At 44.4% G+C, this 22,406-nt stretch overlaps 1 protein-coding gene across 1 annotated transcript in view; it reads left to right on the top strand.

Annotated features, from left to right (window-relative positions):
* The first annotated feature begins 6,442 nt into the window (after window positions 1-6,442).
* The window catches only part of ITGB5 (integrin subunit beta 5), a 116,433-nt gene continuing 100,469 nt past the window's right edge, over window positions 6,443-22,406 (top strand). The window contains exons 1-2 of the mRNA XM_034785571.1: window positions 6,443-6,949; window positions 13,285-13,370. Of these exons, the coding sequence (XP_034641462.1) occupies window positions 6,871-6,949; window positions 13,285-13,370 (165 nt within the window). The 5' untranslated portion in view covers window positions 6,443-6,870. The remainder of the gene's footprint in view (window positions 6,950-13,284; window positions 13,371-22,406) is intronic.

Below are 22,406 nucleotides of genomic sequence, written 5' to 3'. Positions count from 1 at the left end.
CATTGATTCCTATAAAAAATTGTCAGTGTTTAGGCTGCTGATGTGCTGAGTCCACTGCCTATCATGTTAACCATATTCGTTTAATTGTTTCCTTGTCCTTTCCTATGTGTCTGTATCCATCTGTTGTCTCCTCGTCTTACAATTTGAAGTGTAAGCTCCTTGGGGCAGGGACTGTCTTGTTCTGTGTTTGTACAGCACCTAATACGATGGGCTTCTGATCCACGACTAGGCTCCTAGATGTTACTTGCATGAATGTAAATAATTAATAATGATTTATGCAGCACCTATAAGCTTCAATAATCATATCTACACTATATTGTCATCTCTCTAATGCAATCTAAATTCTTGGATCCTATCCCAGAATTCACAGAATTCACAACCCCCCCTGGCCAGGAGGGGATTATTTTAGTTGTTCCAAACTCTCTACACCTGGCTTCTCCTCCTTTTGGCTCTCACTGTAAATTACATCCCTACGTTTATGACTTTACAGCCTGTTATCACGGGAAGGATTGAGATGTCACAATTTCAGGACTAGGATTTCATTGCAGTGTCAAGTAGGGGAAAGCAATGGGCTGTGAGAGATGCAACTTCTGTTTTAAATTAGAGCTGGACTCACATCCCAGTATTCAGATCTGAACAAGGTTAGAGCATATTTGAGACCAGAGTTTTGCGTCAATCCTTATAAAGATAGGTGCCATATTAAAAATCTCAACTAGGGCCTATAAAATGACTCACTTGGTATCTAGAGATGTGCCAGCACTTATTATCTACCCTCCTTGCCCCTAGCAAAATCCAGGGATTCAGATATTTGGAACTCCAATCCAAATAATCTCTGATTTGGCTTTTGCAAAACAAAATATACCAGATAAGGTGTTGCAAAACCCAAATTAATCCCACTGAGTTTGTTCCTCTCTACTGATAATTGGGGATCAAGAGAACTGAGTTCAAAACCATGTCCCATGTAAACGGATCTTAAGCTCAGGTATATTGGAGAGGTCTCTCTTGGGTGAAAGTCCTGCCTTAACGGTAGCTTTAAAGTGTGCCAGATATAGCAAAGAAAAAAGATGAGCTCCCTCAGAGTCCAAGTGCTCTTCCTGTTTCCTTTCCAGAGGAAACGCACTGTGACACTTAACTACAAGTCAGGTTTTTTGTTTGGACAGTTCAAGGGCCTTATCCAGCAAGGTACTGAATGTCCTCAGTGGCTTCAGTGGGAGGTGAGGGTCCTCTGCACCATTGAGCAGGTGCTCAGCACCTCACAGGATTGAGCCGCAAGACCTCACAATACAGTAAGTGTAATACTTACCATTTCACATGCAAGGATCCCAGTGCACTTTGCTACCATTAATCAACTGAGCCTCAGAATAGTCCTATGAGAGGTGGTATTATCCTTATTTTATAGATAACCCCTCTGAGCCTCAAGTTCCTTAAGGGCCTGATCCTGCACTATTGAAGTTAATGGCAAAACTTTCCTTGACTTCCGTAGAGCAGGATTGGCCCTTATGCAACTTGTCCCTCCATGATCACAAAGTGAATGTGTCAGAGCTGGGAATGGAACACAAATCTCCTGATGCTGCGCTCTAAACCCAGCACCACACTGCTTCCCAAAATGCCATTTCCTCATCACTTTGCCCTGCACCTTATATTGAATAACTCTGTCTCCACAGATTACGCTTGCATCCTTCCGGTCTTGGTCTTTTCTTTTGTATAAGGGAATTCTAGGGGAAAGATATGTGGCTCATTAAATATGGTCACACATAGGAATGCAGGAGGTAATTTTCATTCTCTGACTTTGCCCTATGCTGGCAGCTGCTCTCAGCTTGTCCCTGAATCCTCCAGAGTGTCAGCAATAGGCATGCAGCTCCGAGCCCACCATAGCAGGCAATTAGAAAGGATTAGATAAAGACTAGTCTAGGAGCTTCAGTTCAGGCCGCATATAATCTCCTTTAGTGGAGTATTTCCTGGCCGTGTAGCCAACCTCATGGACTCAGTGGCTGTCCTCACTCTTGTGGGTGGATTCCTCACATTTAATGAAAACTATGAAAAAGTACTTCTCTTGGCTTTACTGCTGCTCTATAAATATCTAGGGCAATATCCTCCCTGCTGCATCTGCATGTGACCAGATGGGAGACCACTGACTTTGCACCATGCTCTCCCCCAAGGAACCTAGAGAACTTCCTCCACTAAAGCTCTGCAGGGTTATTCCTCTACAGAAACTGGAGAGCAGGGCAGGAGCCGTGGAACCAAAGAGCAATCACGCTCCATACCATGTTCCCCTCAAGACCCCATAGATTTCCCATTGAAAATGTGACCCTGTGTTAATGCTGCTTAAAGCAGGGTTAATACCCTGCTGATTCCCCTCCATGGCTAAGTGAAATTCTCAAAGCTAAGTCTGTGCTACTTATTTACCATTCTTCAGCTCTCCCTTGTACATCTGTGTTTTTTTTTATTTTTATCCCCATTGTTTTCCTGTGTAGCAAGAGGAGGGAGTTGTATGGGTGAGCTGGGCCAGCACAGGGAGCTCCTGATAGTTTCTTTTCTTAAGAACATAAGAACAGCTGTACCGGGTCAGACCAAAGGTCCATGTAGCCCAGTATCCTGTCTACCGACAGTGGCCAATGCCAGGTGCCCCAGAGGGAGTGGACCTAACAGGCAATGATCAAGTGATCTCTCTCCTGCCATCCATCTCCTTCCTCTGACAAACAGAGGCTAGGGACACCATTCCTTACCCATCCTGGCTAATAGCCATTAATGGACTTAACCACCATGAATTTATCCAGTTCTCTTTTAAACTTTGTTATAGTCCTAGCCTTCACAACCTCCTCAGGTAAGGAGTTCCACAAGTTGACTGTGCGCTGCGTGAAGAAGAACTTCCTTGTATTTGTTTTAAACCTGCTGCCTATTAATTTCATTTGGTGACCCCTAACACTTGACAAGCAGAGTGTTTAAAGCACTCAGGTACTGCAGCCTGCTTATAGGGTATATTCAATATCATTCTTTATTCAGAACACTGGAGTACCTAGAGCATGATGATGTCTCAGGACACCAGGTTCCAAGAGCCTGGGCCCCACCACTTCTGCAATTTTATAGCCCTGCAAGCCTGAGCCCCACAAGCTGGGCCAGCCGCAGGTGGCTTATTGCAGTGTAGCTATACCCTTATTGTCCACTCTAGGCTGGCTTATTCGGAGTTTGGACAGAGCTCACTACCATGGCATGCAAAGGGTAGAGAACCCCCTGCACTGCTGCTTTACCTATCTCATTACATCTTCACAGGGCCTCTGTGGCACAGAGATCCTTTATCCAGGCTCCCCACAAAGGCGTGACTTTTATTCTAGAGGCATGTCAGCAACAGAGCACTCTGTGGGCCAGGTGGATCTGCACTGTAAATACAGGAATGAATTTGGCTCAGTTTTGTAGAGCGGATGGATATACACACATAACAAGGTAAATTCTCCTCTCAGTTACCAAACCTTTGGGACATATTCCTCCCTGGTGCAACTTGACATGGCTGAAATTACAGCAGGGGTCAACTTGTTTCAGGCATGCTTTGCACATTGCACTTTGAATGAACACTACACATGTTCTCTTCCTTCAGATCTCTCCTCAAGACCCCCACCCCCCACCCCCTTCGGCTGTGATACCTGCACCAAATTGGCCAGCCAATGGTGGCTCTTTTCTTTTCAATATGGCAGTTAAGCTTGGTCTATGCACAGTTTTGTTTCAGAATAACGACGTCCGTTTGGAGTGTGACTTTTTTTTATTTTTGTTTTTACCAAAATGGCAGTATGACTCTATCCTAGTATGGGCACCATTGTACTGGGATAGAGGCAGTGCTTAATTTGTAAGGAAAGAGGTGCCTGGGCTTGAGCAAGTTTTTTACTTTCATAACTGACGTGGCAAGCCCAATGGTGCTGCGGCTCAGCCCTGGCAAGCCTCGGCACAAATTCAGCACCTTTATCTGCCCTTCTACTGGCATTGCTGATTCAGTGCTGCCAACTCCCCCAATTATCTCAGGAGTCACCGCCCTTTGGCAGAGCAGAACTAGTCTGGTAAAGAAATGACTCAGAACTAGTCACCTCAGAATTTCAGCTGGGGGAGTGGGAGAGTGGCCCCTCCTCTGATTAGCTGCTTTTCCAGTTCTGCCTCCTGGGGGAAAGCAGCCAATCAGAGCTGCTGCAGGAAGTGGGCACAGCTCTCTCCCCCTATTCTCAGGAGCAGACCCCTTTCTCACAGAAGGGGAGGGGGGAGCAGGGACTAGGAGCAGAAAGTGCCCAGGTGCTCAGGGCAGCAGTATAATACTGGGAAGGGGCAGAGACGGGGGTGAAGAACCCCTGGAGTTGCCCCTCTCCCCAGCCTGGAAGAGGGAGAAAAGAACCCTGTTGCATCCCCACACAACTCTGGTCTGGGACAAGGGGTGAAGGTCCAGGAGCTGCAGGAGGAGCAGGGGTGAGGCTAGGGGGGCAGAATTGATTGGGGGCTGTAGGGTAGAACTGATTGCTTGGCAGGGGGTTGGGCAGATGTGGGGGTAAAAGCTCCTGCATTGGGAGTGTTGGCAATCTAATTGTCTCTCTCACACACGCACAGACTAGGGGTTGATGGGGGGAGTACAGAAATCAAAAGACAGGCCAAAAATACAATATAATCTTAAAGAAACAAAACCCAAATCACCATGATTTTGGGCCAATCCCATGATTGCTGGAGGTCTGATTGATGGTTTTTTAACCTTCGGAGTTGATAATACTGCTTATTCCCCATCCCACGTGAGAAGAAGCTATATATGTATACTGATATAACTGTGCTCAAGGGGATTGTACTGCTTTAACAATATTGGTATAGTGAAAGTGGCACAACTTTTGTGTGTGACAATTCCTAACAGAGGGCCTGAACACAGATAACAAATAATTAGTTAAATTAAAACCAGTTCCATGACAATACTGAAACAATTAGCCATATTTGTAAAAAATAACTATGAAAATTAATGGAAATAGAGCAAATATTACAGTTAATATTATTTTGTGTATGTGAATAATGTAAATATTAGATTAGGAATAGAGATTGTGTGATCAGTATCTCTTAGGCTCAAACTCTAATGCCCCAATCCAGCAAACATGTAGGCACCATGAGTGGTAAAGCTTTTCAGGATCCAAGCCTAAACTAGTATAACTAATTACTGGAATTTTCCTTTAATATTGCATAACTGAGCTATAATCCAGGAAAACAGAAAAAACAAGTAAATCCAAACAGCAACTGAAACGCCCTCATAAATTCGCAATCATCCTCTAGATCTGAAATGTTGGTTCTCTCACTCTGTAACAATTGGATAGAAAATATGTTTTTTGGAATCTGCTTCTGAAACTGTAGAGGGCAGGGAGGAAATTAAGGGAATTATCAGTGATATTTAAATAATTCTTCCATTTGGAGTTAACAGAGGCCAGGCCATTCAGTTGATTTGGATTGTTCTTTACTTTTCTTTTCCAGAAATGCATTAAGTATATCTGTATTACAAAACATTAATGTAAGCAAATGGATGGGCAGGCTTTAAAGAACTAGGTTTTTATTAGTATATGTTGCATAATGTTGATTTCACAGTGCATACACAGCTGATGAAAAAATACTTATATTGATGATAAACATTTACAGATAGCCAAACAAAGAAAAATGTGGTTTGAAAACTTACCAGTTTGACTGAAGGATATTGTATATTTGTATTGTAACTTTGTATATTTTTACCTTTGATGTTGACAATTTATGTTGAAATGGTTATAAAACTTTTTGAATCTCAGCACATACTGTCATTAAATGACGATTGTCTGACCTCCTTCTTGGCCGAGCACTCCTCCCCCAATTTCTCACAACTCTGAACATTTAAATTGATAAAAATAGAAAATGCTTAAGAATAAACAGTGATGTTAACCATTGAAATTACGAAAAAATAAAAAGTGAATTCTGCTTAACATATGAACAGGTTACAAAACTATACCCACTTGGAGGTAGGGTGTGTGTGTGTGTGTGTGTGTGGTTCGAAGGTTTGTGCGTGTAGTGTATCGGGGGGAAGTATGGGATTTGTGTGCCGGGTGTGTGAAGAGTATGAGTGTGCCTGTCAGCTGTTTGTGTGGAGTCTGGGAGCGGGTATATCTGTGCGAGAGTGTGTGTGTGGGGGGGTGTTTATGTGTGTCTATTGGCGCGATGTCTGTGGCATGTGTGCGTTTGACTTGCGAGAGGAATCCCCAGCGGGCAGTCAAGTGTTAAGGATCCCTGCGTGCTCACTGGACAGGCTGGGCGGAGATTTCATATTCGCACCCTCCTGCGGGAAGAAAGTGGCTGAACCTTGGAGCACGGGGGGTCGGAGGGAGGGAGGGAGACGGACCCAGGGGGAGGGGACAGACAGAGGGAGTGGGGCAGACCCGGGGAGGGAGGGGACAGCGGGAGCCAGGCCCAGGGAGGGAGGGGACAGAGCGAGTGGGGCAGACCCAGCGAGGGAGAAATGAAGGGATTAAGCCGAGGCTTGGGAAACTTGGCTGCGACCAGGGAGGTCCCGCCACGCACTCTCTGAGCCCGTGGCGCTGCACTCCAGGCCGGTGCCCCGCTGCTGATGGCAGGGGAGGGGATCCCCTGAGGCGCGGCAGGGCTCGCTGCATGGTCCCCCGGGGCGCGGGGCATGCTCTGCGCCCGGCCCGCCTCGCCTCGCCTCGCCTCGCCTCGCGCCGGCCGGCCGCTGTGACCTGTTCGCCGGGGCAGTAATGCGCGCCGGGCAGCCCGGGCTCGCTGCCTCCCGCCGGCCAGGCAGCTGCGGCTCCAGCTGCGGCCGCTGCTAGCTCGGCGGGCTCTGCCGTCCCCAGCTGTAGCACAACCCCACCTCCAGCTGCAGCCACTATGCCCCGGAGACGGGGGCTCTCTTCCCCCAGCGCCGCCTGCCTCTTCATCCTCTCCTCCCTGCTCCACCACCTCCGGGGTAAGCTGGCTTTCCAAGTCTCACCCGAACTGGGGGGAGTGGGGCGGTTGTTTTGAGTAGAGATCGCGACGGTTGCGTTGCAGGAATAATAAAACCGACAGTCAGCTCTGTGGTTGCTTTCTGGGGCTGGACGAGGAAGCGGGGGAAGTGACTAGCTGGGGTCGGTTTCTTCCTGGTAAGCATCCGCTTGCCAAGTGCTTAAGGAGGGCGGTCTTCCCCTGAAACGGCTAAAGACAGATGAAGTGCCCCATTGATGTTCCAAATTCTGGGGGCAAACTGGGTTCTGGATTTCTTCCCTCCCCTCTCCCCACCCTCTTAGAGGGACAGGTGATCTCTCTCCATCCCGCCCCCCAGCACAAAAGACTTCTTGAAACACTTTCTGGTTTCAAGGTTATAAATAACCTGTGTTTTGTTTTTTTTTTAATTCCATAACCTTGATCCTGTAGGTTTCCTACAAGGCCTTTGGACTCAAAGCTCTGTACAGGCACTATATATCACAGAGCTCACTTTGCCCACCACTGAGGCGCAGCCACCAATGATTGGGGTTGTTTATCCGGAAGCACAAAAGAGGTCTCTGTGGTAGGGTCCCCCATCTGAACCAAGGAAAAATGTGCATGTTGTGAGGAGGTGTTTTTAATGCTGGGTTTGGCCAGGTTATAAGGGCCTCTTTATAAAGGAGTTGAATTAGTTTCAAGGCGGAATGTAGTGCTGGTATATGGTTCATGATACTGCCTGAAATGACTCTGACGCACCTACAGAAGTGAGATATCTGTATCAGGAAAGGAATAGACCTCACAAAGTCCACACACATGCATCATATTACAGTCCTTGGTTCTCCTCATTTTAGGCCAAACAATGAAAGTGCCAGTTCATTCTACATGTGCTTCAGACAACAACAAACTCCATCAAATTTGGGGACAGGCTGTTAAATTTTATTTTTGTAAGTGGTGTCACGGTGCTCAAGAGTTTTTGGACAGGTATCCCTTTTTACTAGCAATCCAAATAATTTTTTCCCCCCAGAGACTACATATCATTATTACAATTAAAAATAAAAATGCAGAGCATGAAAATCAACAGTTAGTCCCAATTAAATAGAGCAGTTAATCAGCCCAAAGTTTCTCTTGATTTTTCTTCCTGTGTTTTGATTGTGTTTTATATTCCAAAATGTTTACCAAGTTGCCAAATATCACAGTGGTAAATAACAGCCACAATTACCTTGGTACTCAAAACATCTGTATTTTTAAGAAGTCACACTTGAGTTAGTTGTCTTCAGCTAAGCCTGGAATTGCATGTGCCCAGGTTTCCATATATACTATTGCTTTTTGCTGTTTCTCAAAAGTACCAGATCTCTGTGTCCAGGCACAGCTAAAATTGTAATGATAGTGCAAGAAGTAGTTGTTATCTGAACAGGCCTGATTATCTTTCTCTAAGTGCCCTGAGAGGCTAGTAGAGAGCTAGCCAGCAGTCATATTGACTTGAACCATTTGTATGAAGGGCTCAGCTTTGATTTCCGAACAATTTTGGATTTCGCTCCTTAGCACAAAGAACAGGCAAGTTTTTGCTCATAGATATTCTGCAAGGTCCCCACTTCAAAGTTTTTCTTTTTAATGCAATGTCTTACGTTCAGAGTTGGTAGAGACTTGCTATTGAATGTGACCTAGACCACATCCCTGGATGTGAACTGACTTAAACTTTGTGGGTCTGGATATTACAACTCAAGCCATTCTCTACTTGGCACGAAAAGGGAATAAAGTTTTATTATAATCAACTTCAACTGAAGAAATATTCCTCCCTGGAATATTGGTTAGACTCCCTGCGTGTTTGGGTTACAGGTCTTCAGTGATCTAGATGGAGAGTGGCAGCATTAATAATCATAAAGTCTAAAACATTCATTTTGTTATTTGTTGCTATCTAGGCCTCCTTTCCTTATATTGCTCCTGGCTCAGGTTCAGCCCTAATGTGAAGGATGTACTTAATCCAGAGAGCTGTCACTGTTCTCCTCAGCAGGGATGCTTTTATGGCTCCTGGACATCTATTAAAACAGCAGCAATTTATGATTGTGCTCTGATAATACTGGAAATGGCCACTCTCTTTATTAGTGTAGTGCTGGTCTCTTATAAAGTGAGACCAATAAACTGCTTTGAGTCCACTATTCACTTATTTACCCTTTGTGTTTACATTATTAACTAGCTACATTTACAAGCTCTTCATCCTGTGGGAGAGTGCTATGGCATGGGGCCGTAAAACTCAACAGATTTTCATCATAGATTTTCTTCTATCCGATGGGACTAATCTTAAGAGATGCTGAGCACTCATAACTCCCACTTACTTCAGTGGGCCACACAGATGTTTCAGCCCCTACCTAATTAAGGTGGATGAAATCTCACACCTAACTACATGGATACAGAGCTAACTATGTATCTCTGTTTCGGGCAAGCCGGTACATTAAAATGTGTTATGTACTAAAGAGCTGGCTATATTGGGCTTTATGGCAGAACTAGTTTAAAATAAGGTCACAGCTATTTGCATGGCTGTTTGGTGGCCTCCCTGAGCGCCTCTCACAAAGTTGCTGTCTGGTGTCGCTCACGCTGCATCATCAGAATTTTGGGATCATAGCTGAGTTATCCTCCTGGGATGCAAATCTTGCCCTTTTCCCCCGTGGGTGAAGAGGTCCCTCTTGCATTGGAACCAGTGCAGTTCTGCTGTGCCAAGGAAATGGCATGATTTGAGGAAGCCACTCAGAGCCTGCTGGGTGCTTGAGCAGGGTGGAACTAGATATAGGGCAGAGCAATATGGAGAATGGGTGCAGATCCTCCAACCTCTTGTGGTTGGGGGCATGCAAGCTTAGGTTAGGCCAGAGGCTGCTGTAGTAGGATGGCATGATAGCAGCTGTGGACATCTGTGGCCTAGGAGGGGTGGATTTCTTTCCCAGCTAGAGCTGGTCCGAACCTTTTTGTCAAAATATGCTGTTTGATGAAGCTGAAATGTGTTATGTGGAGGTGTATTGATTTTAATCGAGTTAGAGGGCGCCTAAGACTCACACTCTAAAACAGGGGTGGGCAAACTATGGCCTGCGGCCCGCCAGCCGTTTTAAGCTGGCCCTCGAGTTCCCTCTGGGGAGCGGGGTCTGGGGCTTGCCCCACTCTGGCGCTCCAGCAGGGGCACAGAGTAGGGGGCCGCTCCACGGGCTCCTGGAAGCAGCCGCATGGCCCCGCTCCGGCTCCTACATGCTCCAATGGCCCCGCTGCAATGGGAGCTGCAAGGAACTGGTGCCTGTGGATGGGGCAGCGTGCAGAACTGCCTGGCCGCATCTCCAAATAGGAGCCGGAGAAGGGACATGCCGCTGCTTCCGGGAGCCACTCGAGGTAAGTGCTGCCCGGAGCCTGCACCCCTGAGCCTCTCCCCACGCCCCAGCCCTGATCCACCTCCTGCCCTCTGAATCCCTCAATTCTAGCCTGGAGCACCCTCCTACACCCCAAACCCCTCATCTCCAGCCCCACCCCAGAGCCTGCACCCCCAGCTGGAGCCTGCACCCCTTCCCGCACCCCAACTCCCTGCCCCAGCCTTGATCCCCCTCCTGCACCCCAACCCCAATTTTGTGAGCAGTCATGGCCCGCCATGCAATTTCTATTCCCAGATGTGGTCCTTGGGCTAAAAAGTTTGCCCACCCCTGCTCTAAAGCTTGGTGGTTAGGGCACTGGCCTGGGATGTAGGAAATCTAGGTTCATGTCTCTGCTCCACCTGGTTTAGCATAATTTGAGACGAAAAATTCAGCACTGACGTGGGCGGAGCAGGGACTTGAATCTGGGTTTCCCAGGCCAGGGGTGATGCATACCACCCAAATCAAAAACCTCAGGTTTTGATCCAAAAATGGCCATTGTGACACAAATCCCTTTTTTTCCGGAAGCGTTTGAAAGGTTTGGTTTTATTCCAGTGCGTAACGAAAACAAATGTTGAAACTTCAAAAGCTGCCATGAAATGGAATTGTCGCCTCTGGCCAGCTCTGATCCCTGCACCTTGCTGAGTGACTTGAGGAGGGTGCTGCGGAGCAGGCATTCGCCATGGTACAGAGTGGGAATCGCCCAATGAAGGGAACTCTTGGTTTTAATAATAACATTAAGATTAGATGATCTTGTGGTTGCTTCTGGCCTTAAACTCTATTAATACATAAATCCTCACAGTCCCACCTGTAAATGAGGATAACTCATTTACAATATTTTGTAAAGAAGGTAGGTAAACATTATCCTCATTTTCCAGACAGATCAAGTGATGTCTAAGTGTCAATGGAAAAGCCAGGATTAGAACTCAGCCACTGTTGGCTTCTAGAAATGTCCTCTTAACCATACTACTTGGTAAACTTCACAAAATATTGTTAGTGAGGGATTTGGCTTTTCAAAACCAGTATCAGAGACCCATCTTGGGCATTTAGAGCAGTGGTGCTGGTTGTACCTGCAACAGGAATGCTAATTTCTATAACAATTTGTTTTCTCTCCAACTATTCCCCTCCTTTACCCCCTGAATTCATTTATAAGGAAAATAAAACACAGCAGTTTTGCTAGACTACAAAACCCATTGTTACAAGGCTTCTTGTGAGTGGGGAAAGCTTTATAATCAATATTTTGTTTCATTTTTTGAATTCTTGAAAAGTCCAGAATTGGGCTTGGTTTAAGGAGTAAATTGCATGTATATAATAAGCAATCAATTAAATAACATTATAATAAGCCTAATGTTAAATGAAAACAAAACCAGACGGTATCCTTTAATGAAAACCATTGAAAAAATACAGGTCATAGCTCCCTTGATTTAGGGAGAGTGAGTTAAAATGAATCATCCTGTGGGTTATAGATAATTGTCAGTGTGAGGCATTGACATAAACAGTCAGGGCACAATCATGACTTAAAAATTGTGATGGAATAATTTACCCTTTACTAGCTTCTAACCTAGAGCATGGCATGCCCTTATACAGCTGTCCAGCTTGATTCACAACTTCCTTCCTCTTCGATACATCCCTCAAACTTGAGTGACTCATACAGCCAAATCCAACATTTACAATTTTTAAATATAAATGCATTCAAGGAAGGCAGCAGTTGGGCCTCAGACGCCGACATTACAACAAAAAGTTCCCCCTAAAGAGCAAAACTTTAATCAGCCCTTTTCCAGACATCACCAAGTCTGCTCAGCCTTCACTAGCGTTATGCGTAGTGCAATAGGGTCTGTGGATATAATTGTCTGCAAATTGATGAACTGTAGCACGAGGCCTGAAATGCTTTCAGTGACATTCAGTGTGGAAAAAATAAGTAGGCTCAGAATTCAAGCCCGGGGCATTTCCTTTTAGACTGTGCAGCATCCACATAGACTCCTCTGTTGGAATTTTGTCTAATTAGTTATCGACAGTTGACGTTAATAGCTGCACACTGGAGCATAGAGACATCAGTGGCTTCAAATGTTATTTTCATCATAGCTACAGACACCATTAAATGTAAGCGGTTGCATTCAAACCTAATACTTCTGATGGTTAGTACGATTTAATCCTAGTGATGGCAACTCAGCACTAATTTAATGTGATCAGAACCTCCATACTAGATTCTGCATATAAAACCTTGTTGGTTGTCTTTACTCTGTATCACGCTAATACTTTAAGGGTGCAGATAACATTGCAAGTTGTGTATGCCTGCGTCAATGTGTGTTTTGCATTAGCACTCCATTAGCACTGTATTACCATACAGTGTGGAGCAACATGTTCCATTCTAAGATGCGCTGGACATTACCCAAAATAAACAAGCTGTCCTGCTTAACCTGGATATCCTATGGAAATGACTCTTACTAAATTAAAGCAATTTAGAGTAAGGAGGTGACTCAATTATGTAAATCACTCATATGGGAAGTGGGGATAGGAGATAATTAAAGGCTAATTTAAGATGAAACAGATGTATTAATATTTTACCCTACTAGTTCATTCAGATGAAAAGGAATAATAATAATAAAAAAAGCCTACTATGACTTGTTTTGCCAGTTTTTAAAAGTCAGTGTTATCTAGGATTTGCAAGGAGCAACATTAATATCCAAGTAATGACTTGTGTTCTAGCAGAAGTCTTGGAAATATTTAATTGGATTGATCAATTGACTAACTCTTCCAAAATTAATTGATCTGAGCAGGGAGGAAGGGAAATCACTAGAGTCCTAATTTTCAGTGGTTCAAGCTCCAAAGGCCTGTGAAATGTTTAATCTTACATTAATTGTTACATAAAGTGTATTGCGATGAGCACTAAGCTACCAATTTCCAGCTATTTCACCCGTAAGATGACCCCATTCTCTGTTGTTTTTTATTGCTGAAGGTCTCAATATTTGCACAAGTGGAAGTGCTACTTCCTGTGAAGAGTGCCTGCTCATCCATCCAAAATGCGCTTGGTGCTCCAAAGAGGTATGTACTTGGTCTTGCTTTTCTGTTCCTCTTGTGGGCGTTTAGTGGGTCAATATAAACTGCTTACTGCAAAACAGAGAGACAGGCTTTCCTTTCCTTTCCTTTCCTTTCCTTTCCTTTCCTTTCCTTTCCTTTCCTTTCCTTTCCTTTGCCTCTTCCCAGAACCATTCCCCACCAAAAAAGATTGGTAAAGACGAGGGGAGTTCCTCCACGCCCCATCTGTTTAGACTGTCACACATGCATAGTCTATAAGTTCTTTGACAAACCAAGAAGTGGATCTGCTTTTCCCTTTTTATGCATCCTAAATATACTTGCACTCTAGCATTTGCTCAGTGCAATAACCTTGCTGGGTCGGCATGTTTTGTTGAATTAATCCCATACGTCGTATTTTCAGACCACTGTGTGTTGCTGAATGTTGCACTATATGAATTCCTTTTCACTGAACGTTGTACGATTTTCACATCCTTAGTCAATTTTACTGGAATTCTAATGACCCTAGTCACTGGCATTTGACTTCATGTTTTATAAACTAGCTACCATTTCTGCAAAGCCTGGAAAGAATCTGATTGTGCACTTGGCCATACTTTTCATAATGTTTGCACAATGCCAGGACCTGATGGTCAGATCTGGGAATATTCAGCTTCTAAACTTCCGGTGTGGGCAGAAATGATTGGATCTCTTCCTTAAATAGTATCCAAATGGAGGAGGGTTGCAGAGTGCTCAAAGGTTAAGGACTGGGGTTGGAAATATAAGGGAAGATTATACCCCCTTACACCCTTGTATAGGCTAAATGCTCGGAGAGGTTACAGAGCAGGGAGAAGAGCAGTCACGGCTAGGCTGCTACTCTCCTCTGCCACGCAGGTGGGCAGGCAGGGACTGGGAGAGGGCCTTTGATCTACCCTTGCCATGTGCTGTTCCCTATAACTGAGCCAACATGGAGGAGGAAGTAATCTACATTAAATATAGGCTTGTTTTTCCCCCAGAGCAAGGATGGAATCAGGGAGAGAATTGTGGCAATTCCCTGCATGATCTGTTCCTGGGGCACTGTAGCTATGTGCTGGCCTTTTCACAGGACAGATTGCAGACTGGCATAAAAATGTACCACCACACTGTCTTGTGTCCAGATTTACAGAGTCTGTTTATAATATAGACACTACCTAATAAAATGATAGCCTTAAATTATTACTTATGGAGTATCCTAAATTGTGCTGTTAAGACTGTATTACCGTGTTACCTAAAATCGTAATAGGTTTCATGCCGTTGCAAAAGAGTGTGTATAGGGAGAAGGAATGCAGCAAAAGCCTCTGCTTTTGAGACATCTTGTATACAGCTGCAAGAAACTATTTCAGCCAAGTAATCGGTGGTGGTGATTTTAGAATACAGGAATGTTGTCTATTAAGCTGTGGGTATCCAATAGGCTTTTTTTCTTGGCATAGAAAGGCAATTTTTGAACAATTCTGCCAATGCAAATGTTTGTCTGGTAGTCGTCGTGACTGTTAATTGTAGGTCAGTTTTTGGCACTAGTGTTGTGATGTTGCATAGCAAGCCATAGATTTAAAAAAAAAAATTTTTTTTTTTAATGATTTCTAAATAGAATGTGGGGCAAAAAGCAGAAAGAAATATATTTACAAGAGAGAAATACATTCTTAGATCTAGGTTGGGTCAGCTATTTAAATATCCATTTCAAGCCTTTCTTTGCAAATACCAATCATAATAATGAAATAATAAACTGGCCAGTTAAGAACCATGTATTTCTAAAAGACAGTGTTTTTAACTGTATAATAAATGCCACCTTGGATTATTAATTCTGAAAATCTAAAAATGTTCTTGGTTTGCATGTCACTTTTATCTATTTCTCTTCAACTTGAACAATGAAAACACAGTAGTCTAATCAGTTATATTTTCTGATCGTGGATTTCTAGATAATCTCACTTTCATATTTTCATTAATTAGCATGTACAGCCCAAGCATTGTAGTGTTATTCTGCCAGGGAATGCAAGTTTTAAACCAAATATGGTTCCATTGGAACTTTAGACATAGGAAATACCTCCATGAGTTTAAATTTTGTAGATGGATGTTTTTACAAAATGTAAGTAATTTGGGTGTTAAAATGGTGTCAGGTATATCTCTGTATATTATTATACTATCTCATAGAAGTGGACGGGACAGGACCTTGAAAGGTCATTGAGTCCAGCCACCTGCCTTCACTAGCAGGACCAAGTACTGATTTTGCCCCAGATCCCTGAGTGGCCCCCTCAAGGACTGAACTCACAACACCCTGGGGTTAGCAGGCCAATGCTCAAACCACTGAGCTATCCCTCCCCCTGCTCACTTTGTACTCTCCCAAATAATTTTCTGACCAGTGATCTTTATGGTTCACTGGTGTCAGCTCCTAAAAACCATGAAATATTTATGTATATAGTACTAACTTAATGAACTCCAGTATTGAAAAAGAGCCCTCAGAAATGGATAGCTTTTGGTGTTTTAATTACTCCGTGGTATTGTGTTAGCCCAGTCAGAACAGCAATCACTAAGACCCAATAAACATGGAAGCCAATGATGCTATTTTGACAGTCCCTTTTCAGAGCAGAACTGCATGTTCAGGGTGTTGGCTCTGATGAGAACTAGCACACACTGGCTCTAGCCGAACTTTCCCTGCATGCAGCTGGTGGCTTGCGGTTAGATCATTGAAAGTGCTGTAATAACTTTTTCCCTCTTCTTATGGGACAAGATGGAACAAGGGACTCTTTTAAATCTGATTAACAGTTTGGATCCTACCTCCTTTTGTTGTGATTGTGCACTTTAAAGACATTTTGCTTCAGTGTGTGTACTGAGGGGCTCCCAGCAAGCAATTCCAGTTCATTGCCCGATGTGAGTTCTCCCTGTCTTAGGCCTCGTCTACCATTAAAATGTAGGTCGACGTAGCTATATTGCTCAGAGATGTGAAAAATCCACACCCCTGCGTGACACAGCTGTGGCAACCTAGTCCCTGGTGTAGACGCAGCTAGGCTGATGGAAGAATGCTTGCATTGACTTAACTACCCTCGTTCGGGGAGGTAGTGTTCCTACACCAACAGAAAAACCCCTTCTGGCAGTGTAGGCTGCATCTATGCTACACGGTTATGCTGGCATACCTGTGGTGCCGTGGCTATGCTGGTAGAATCCCTGTAGTGTAGATGTGGCCTTAGGGTTTTACACCACCGCCCAGCTCCATAGTATCTGAGCGCCTTCCAGGTGAAATCAATAGCCAAGTGCCTAGGAGACTTCATGGAATCTCTGGCTCTCTTCTCTATTTGAGCTAATAACACTGCTTGGAGTAGTTTTGGTTTTTGTTTTGATTGGTTGCTTTGTTTGTTACAGGGTGGTTGGGTGTTTTTGGAGATGGTGGGCTGGGAGGATAGATCGGGCTGCCAATGTTGTGATTGCCATTTTGCTGCTTTTTAAAGAGGGAGGTAATACATCATTCCCTGAAGACAGACAGGCTTTGGAGTCATCTGATCTCCTCTGGAAATTTTCTCCATAGCCAGATCTTCTCTCAACTGAGAATGCTTTGCTCCCATGTGCTTCATCCCAGGTTTTGTGATCTGCTTTGTCCCAAGGAGCCTCGCTGTGTCGGCCATTCATAGACTGAAATTCAGTCTCTAGTGTAGCTGTGGTCTTGATCCATTAATTCAGTGGTTCTCAAACTTTTGTACTGGTGACCCCTTTCACACAGCAAGCCTCTGAGTGCAACCCAGATTTTTTATAAACTAAGAACACTTTTTTCTATATTTAACACTATTATAAATGCTGGAGGCAAAGTGGGATTTGGGGTAGAGGCTGACAGCAGGCTGACCCTGAGTTTGAGAACCCCTGCATTAACTGCTTTGAAATTAGGAACAAGGCTTTAAACTGACACCTGAAACTGACCGGAAGCCATTGGAAGGATTTGAGCATGGGCCTGATGTGCTTCTGGGGCACTAAGCCATGGAGGAAGTGGGCATATGCGTTCTGTACTAACCGGAGCCTGTCTTCACATTCAGTTTCAGATTAAGCGAATTACAGTGATTCTGCCTAGATGTGAGAAATGCACAGATCACTGTGGCCAGGCCTCTTCTGGGAGGAGGGAGAAAAGTTAGTTTCCTAGCAACCTGGAGATGAAAGAAGGCATTTTTAGACACTGGTTATCCAAGTTTAGTGAGGAGTCAAACGTGACCACTTTGCATGGGGGCTGTACACTTTCATAGGAAGGTGGGAATAGTCTATTGGCTCCTTCTTCAAAGCGTTTTCCCCCATCCAACCAGAAGACATCAGGGTTGAGTGCTGGCTTCTTGAGAACTTAGCAAACTATTGTATTTTTCAAAGAAGTTTGGTAGGTGTGCTTCTCTGAAGGAGGCATCGATAATTTCCATCCGTAGTGGGCGTAGCTGCTTTTTGCTAGCTCTCTCCATCCAGGAGGGACATGATCCATTTTACAGGTTGTAGCACTAACATTCTTCGGGGCTTCTTGAGCTTCAGTAGCATGATGGGGCCAAACTCACCTAGGGTTGGCTGGTGGATATGATCTGATTGGGGTGGAATTTTCTTTCCCAGTTAGCTGCACATACATTTGGTTGATCTTACCAGTAAAGTATGCTGACAGCTCTTCCCAGCAGTTGGTGTTTGGGTCTGATGGCAGCACAGGTTGATTAGCTAGTTCACTAGGCGGAATAGCTCTGCCAGCTATGATTCTTTTGCCCTGATTACAGAGAAGCAGAAGGCTCCTTTTGCTTCTTTTACTGCAATGACACAGGCCTGTAAGCTTTGTTTGTGCCGCTGGTGGGTGGACCCCGAATTTTTTTTGCACCAGTGATGTTCTAACTTTCTGCCCGTGTGCTTCATCCTCCATACGTCATCTGTGAACTGTGGTGTTGTTCTCAGTCCATATAGGGGAGTGGGCAGCTTTGGGGCGAGGCATTGGTAGTGGCCATCAAGTGATTGTACCGACACATTGGCACCTTGGTCTTGTTATTGGGTGGCGTACTGTTGAAAATCTAGGTGGTACAGGAGCTTTTTGGGCGGCAAATCAGCTGAGGTGATGTGGTTTGGTGCCTGTCTGACAATCCTTTCACAGGGAGCTGTGTTCATCAGGTACTTCGTCTTTGGGACAGGTGTCTCCTTTCATCCTGAGGAGGTATTAATCATTGGAGACTCCTCTGGCTGCTGTATTTGCCTGCTGTATTTTAAGCATGATACATTGCAGCCTTGTTCTCTCTGCAGTGTATTGGCTCTGAGCCTGAACGTTTTGTGTTCAATTGTACTTGCGCTGTTTCAGAGGACACCACCAGCTTTCACTGGCATTCAGCATTTCTGTTCTGGCATTCAGTATCTCTCTTCCCATCAAAGTTTAATGATGGATGGTTTGACTATAGGAACTTGCTGATATCTGTGCAGCCCTTGAGTTCCTGTGAGCCAGGCGGATCAGCACAATTCTTGAGGCTGTTAGAAACCTGGAAATGAACACAGATTTGGTTGGCTCGTGGCAGAGCACCTTGAAGGCTAGGACTTAAATGAGTCAGTTTAAATCCCCTACTCTGCATCATGTGACCTTGCGGGGATGGGAGACCTGTAGAGAGGAAGCAGCCAGAGACTCCAGCTGGTAGAAACAGCTGCAGAAACAGCTGAAGCAGGGACCTCTGGCCATTCAGACAACTTTCTGCAGGTTTGACTGGACTTTTTCTGCTCTGTGCTGATTGGCTGTTTGCTCCAACGTTCTCCCTCCCAATCCCTTAGTCTCTTCAGTTCCGCTTCACTTCACATTTTCCCTTCCTACCCTCTTTTCCTTTGCCCTGTCCCCCTCACTCCTGTTCCTTTCAATGTCCCCTCTCTCTTCCCTGTTCTTTCCATTCATCTGATCCCCTCCTAACTAACCCCTTCTCCAAATAGTGAGACAAACATATTTGCCACCATTACCTTGTTCACTCTGCTTGTGTGTTCTACCCTTTCCCCCTTTCCTGTGTCTCCTAGTCTACTGAAGTTTGCAAGCTCTTCTAGGCAAGGGCTGTCTGTTACTCTGTTTGTACAGTGCTTAGCACAGAGGGGCCCCATTCTTGGTTGGTCCTTAGGCACTACCCTAATAAACATGATTAATAATCTCTTAAGAAACTGCAAGATATATAGATTGAAGTGGCTAGTGTTAAAGGCCTCTCCATAGTCTGGTGTTTAAAGATGATGCAATGGCAGGGGTGTATGAGTGAAAATATAACAGAGAAATAGAATATGGATTTGCAAAGTGATTCAAACAGCTACAGCCCTCACTTCTCTGCTGGAATCTGGAGAAAAAAACAGAAACCTTTCTTCAGACTGCTAAGGCCTTACATATTCCTTTTAAACTTGTACTAATTTTGTTAGTTACACTGATGAAATGTTTTCTGGGTGGCAGCAGAGGAATCTAGTTGACCTCCCATTGGAGGCATGGTTGCCAATATTGCTGGAGCTGCTCAGGTGTGCTGGTGAAAGCAGATAGCTCTGAAGGAAGCTCTTCTTTCATGCTGGGAGCTGCCATTGAACTTTTATTCCCTGCCAAACTTAGCAATGAATGAGCAAAAGGAAGGGAAAAAAAGGCTGGTCTCATGAATCAATTTCCCCATGTTAAGTATCCTCACACCTTCTTGTCAACTGTCTGGAATGGGCCATCTTGATGATCAGTACAAAAGTTTTTTTTTTTTCTCCTGTTGATAATAGTTCATCTTAATTAATTAGCCTCATAGACTCAAGGTCAGAAGGGACCATTATGATCATCTAGTCTGACCTCCCGCACCACGCAGGCCACAGAATCTCACCCACTCACTCCTGCAACAAAACTTATTGGCAAGATTGCATTCGTATTCTTACATACATGGTGCTTATTTGGGTGTTTCTATGTCAATTTACAAATGGGAGCAAGCTGCAAAGTCTGGATGTGAAGCTCAGCTGTCGTAAGGTTTGGGTCAGGGAGCTTGGTTTCAGTTCATCCCTAGGTTCTGTTTTTCTTTTATTGCTTATAAACTATTGTGACCTGTATAGTATCCTCTTCTCTTTCCCTTTCTCCTCCTGCTTCTTCCCGTTATAATCTTTGGGAGCATCTCCCTTGTCTGTCATTGAAGACTTGGCTTTAGTGTTTGTTATGGATCTGGTGCCAAAAGTGCGCATGGCGCTTTATTGATGGTGTAGGAGTGAGATAATTTAGTGACTCTTTTTTGTTTTGTTTCCTGATGGACTGTTTGTTCATTGCTCCTGCAAGGTATGAGGTAGATCAGTGAGATACTATAGATTTTATAATTTCATAACGTAAATAAAACATCTGCACAACAGCTTGATTTTTTTTTTTTAATTCTTTGATTTAGTGCCAAACATCCTAGGAAGTAGGCAAACTAGGGTGGGATGAGTGCGGAAGGGACAGAAATGTCTGAAAAAGAAACATGGGAAGTTCCTACTTGACATTTTGTAGATTCCACAGAGAAACCCAGGTGCAGCAAATTGATAAAGCTTCAAAAAACACTGCATGAATGAGCTAACACCTGCTGATCTTGTATTGAGGCTGGTGTGTGGTATTCTGCTCCTTTGCATGTATCTGCCAACGGGTAGCGGTCAGAGCCTATGTAAGCATGCTTCAATCATTCTGGAGCCCTTAGCTGTCCCAGATGAAGTCCACATACTTTTTTCCTTTCACAGATGGTCACTGTACGCTGGAAACTCTCCGAAGTGTTTCTGTTATGCCACAGGGAGGTGTAAATAGATGTTTGCTGATAGTAAGTCACTGATGCCATGGTAGGGGTAACTTGCAATGTGGCTTCTGTAGTTAATTATGTGTGTGTGCAGATTAACAAACCTATTGCCGGTAAACCTGATTTCAGTACCAGGCAAACTGGTTGAAACTATAGTAAAGAACAAAATTGTCAGACACATAGATGAACATAATTTGTTGGGGAAGAGTCAACATGGTTTTTGTAAATGGAAATCATGCCTCACCAATCTACTAGAATTCTTTGAGGGGGTCAACAAGCATGTGAACAAGGGGCATCCAGTGGATATAATGTACTTAGATCAGGAGTCGGCAACCTTTCAGAAGTGGTGTGCCGAGTCTTCATTTATTCGCTCTATTTTAAGGTTTTGTGTGCCAGTAATACATTTTAATGTTTTTAGAAAGTCTCTTTCTATAAGTCTATAATATATAACTAAACTATTGTTGTATGTAAAATAAATAAGGTTTTAAAAATGTTTAAGAAGCTTCATTTAAAATTAAATTAAAATGCAGAGCCCCCAGACTGGTGGCCAGGACCCGGGCAGTGTGTGTGCCACTGAAAATCAGCTCGCGTGCCGCAGGTTGCCTATCCCTGACTTAGATTTTCAGAAAGCCTTTGACAAGGTCCCTCACCAAAGGCTCTTAAGGAAAGTGAGCTGTCATGGGATAAAAAGAAAGGTCCTCTCATGGATTTGTAACCGGTTAAAAGATAGGAGACAAAGAGTAGGAATAAATAGTCAGTTTTCAGAATGGAGAGGTAAATAGTGGTGTCCCCCTGCAGGGGTCTGTACTGGGACCAATTCAATGTATTCATAAATGATCTGGAAAAAGGGGTAAACAGTGAGGTGGCAAAATTTGTAGATGAATCAAAACTACTCAATATTAGAGTGATCAGGTGTCCAGTTTTCAACCGGAACACCCAGTTGAAAAGGGATCCTGGTGGCTCCGGTCAGCACCGCCCACCCAGCCATTCACTGTCCGGTTGGCGGCGCCACACAGTGGGGCTGTTAGGCTCCCTGCTAGCCTCCGCACCGTGAGGCTCCCAGGAAGCAGCCGACATGTCCCCCATCTGGCTCCTACACGGAGGGGCAGCCAGAGGGCTCCTCATGCTGCCCCCGCCCCAAGCACCACCCCCGCAGCCAGATGCAAAGCTCATTGAAGTCAGTGAGAGTCTTTGTCTATGGCTTCACTACAGCTTAAGTCGACAGGAGTGTGAATTAGCCACCCTGAAGCGATATAATTTATGCCGATTTAAGCACTGGTGTGGACAGCGCTATGTCGACAAGAGAACGTCT

This window comes from Trachemys scripta, chromosome 11 (genome assembly GCF_013100865.1).
Source record: "Trachemys scripta elegans isolate TJP31775 chromosome 11, CAS_Tse_1.0, whole genome shotgun sequence".
NCBI classification, from domain to species: Eukaryota; Metazoa; Chordata; order Testudines; family Emydidae; genus Trachemys; species Trachemys scripta.
Note: the sequence above shows the minus strand (reverse complement) of the source record. Positions and strands in the feature narration are given on the sequence as shown.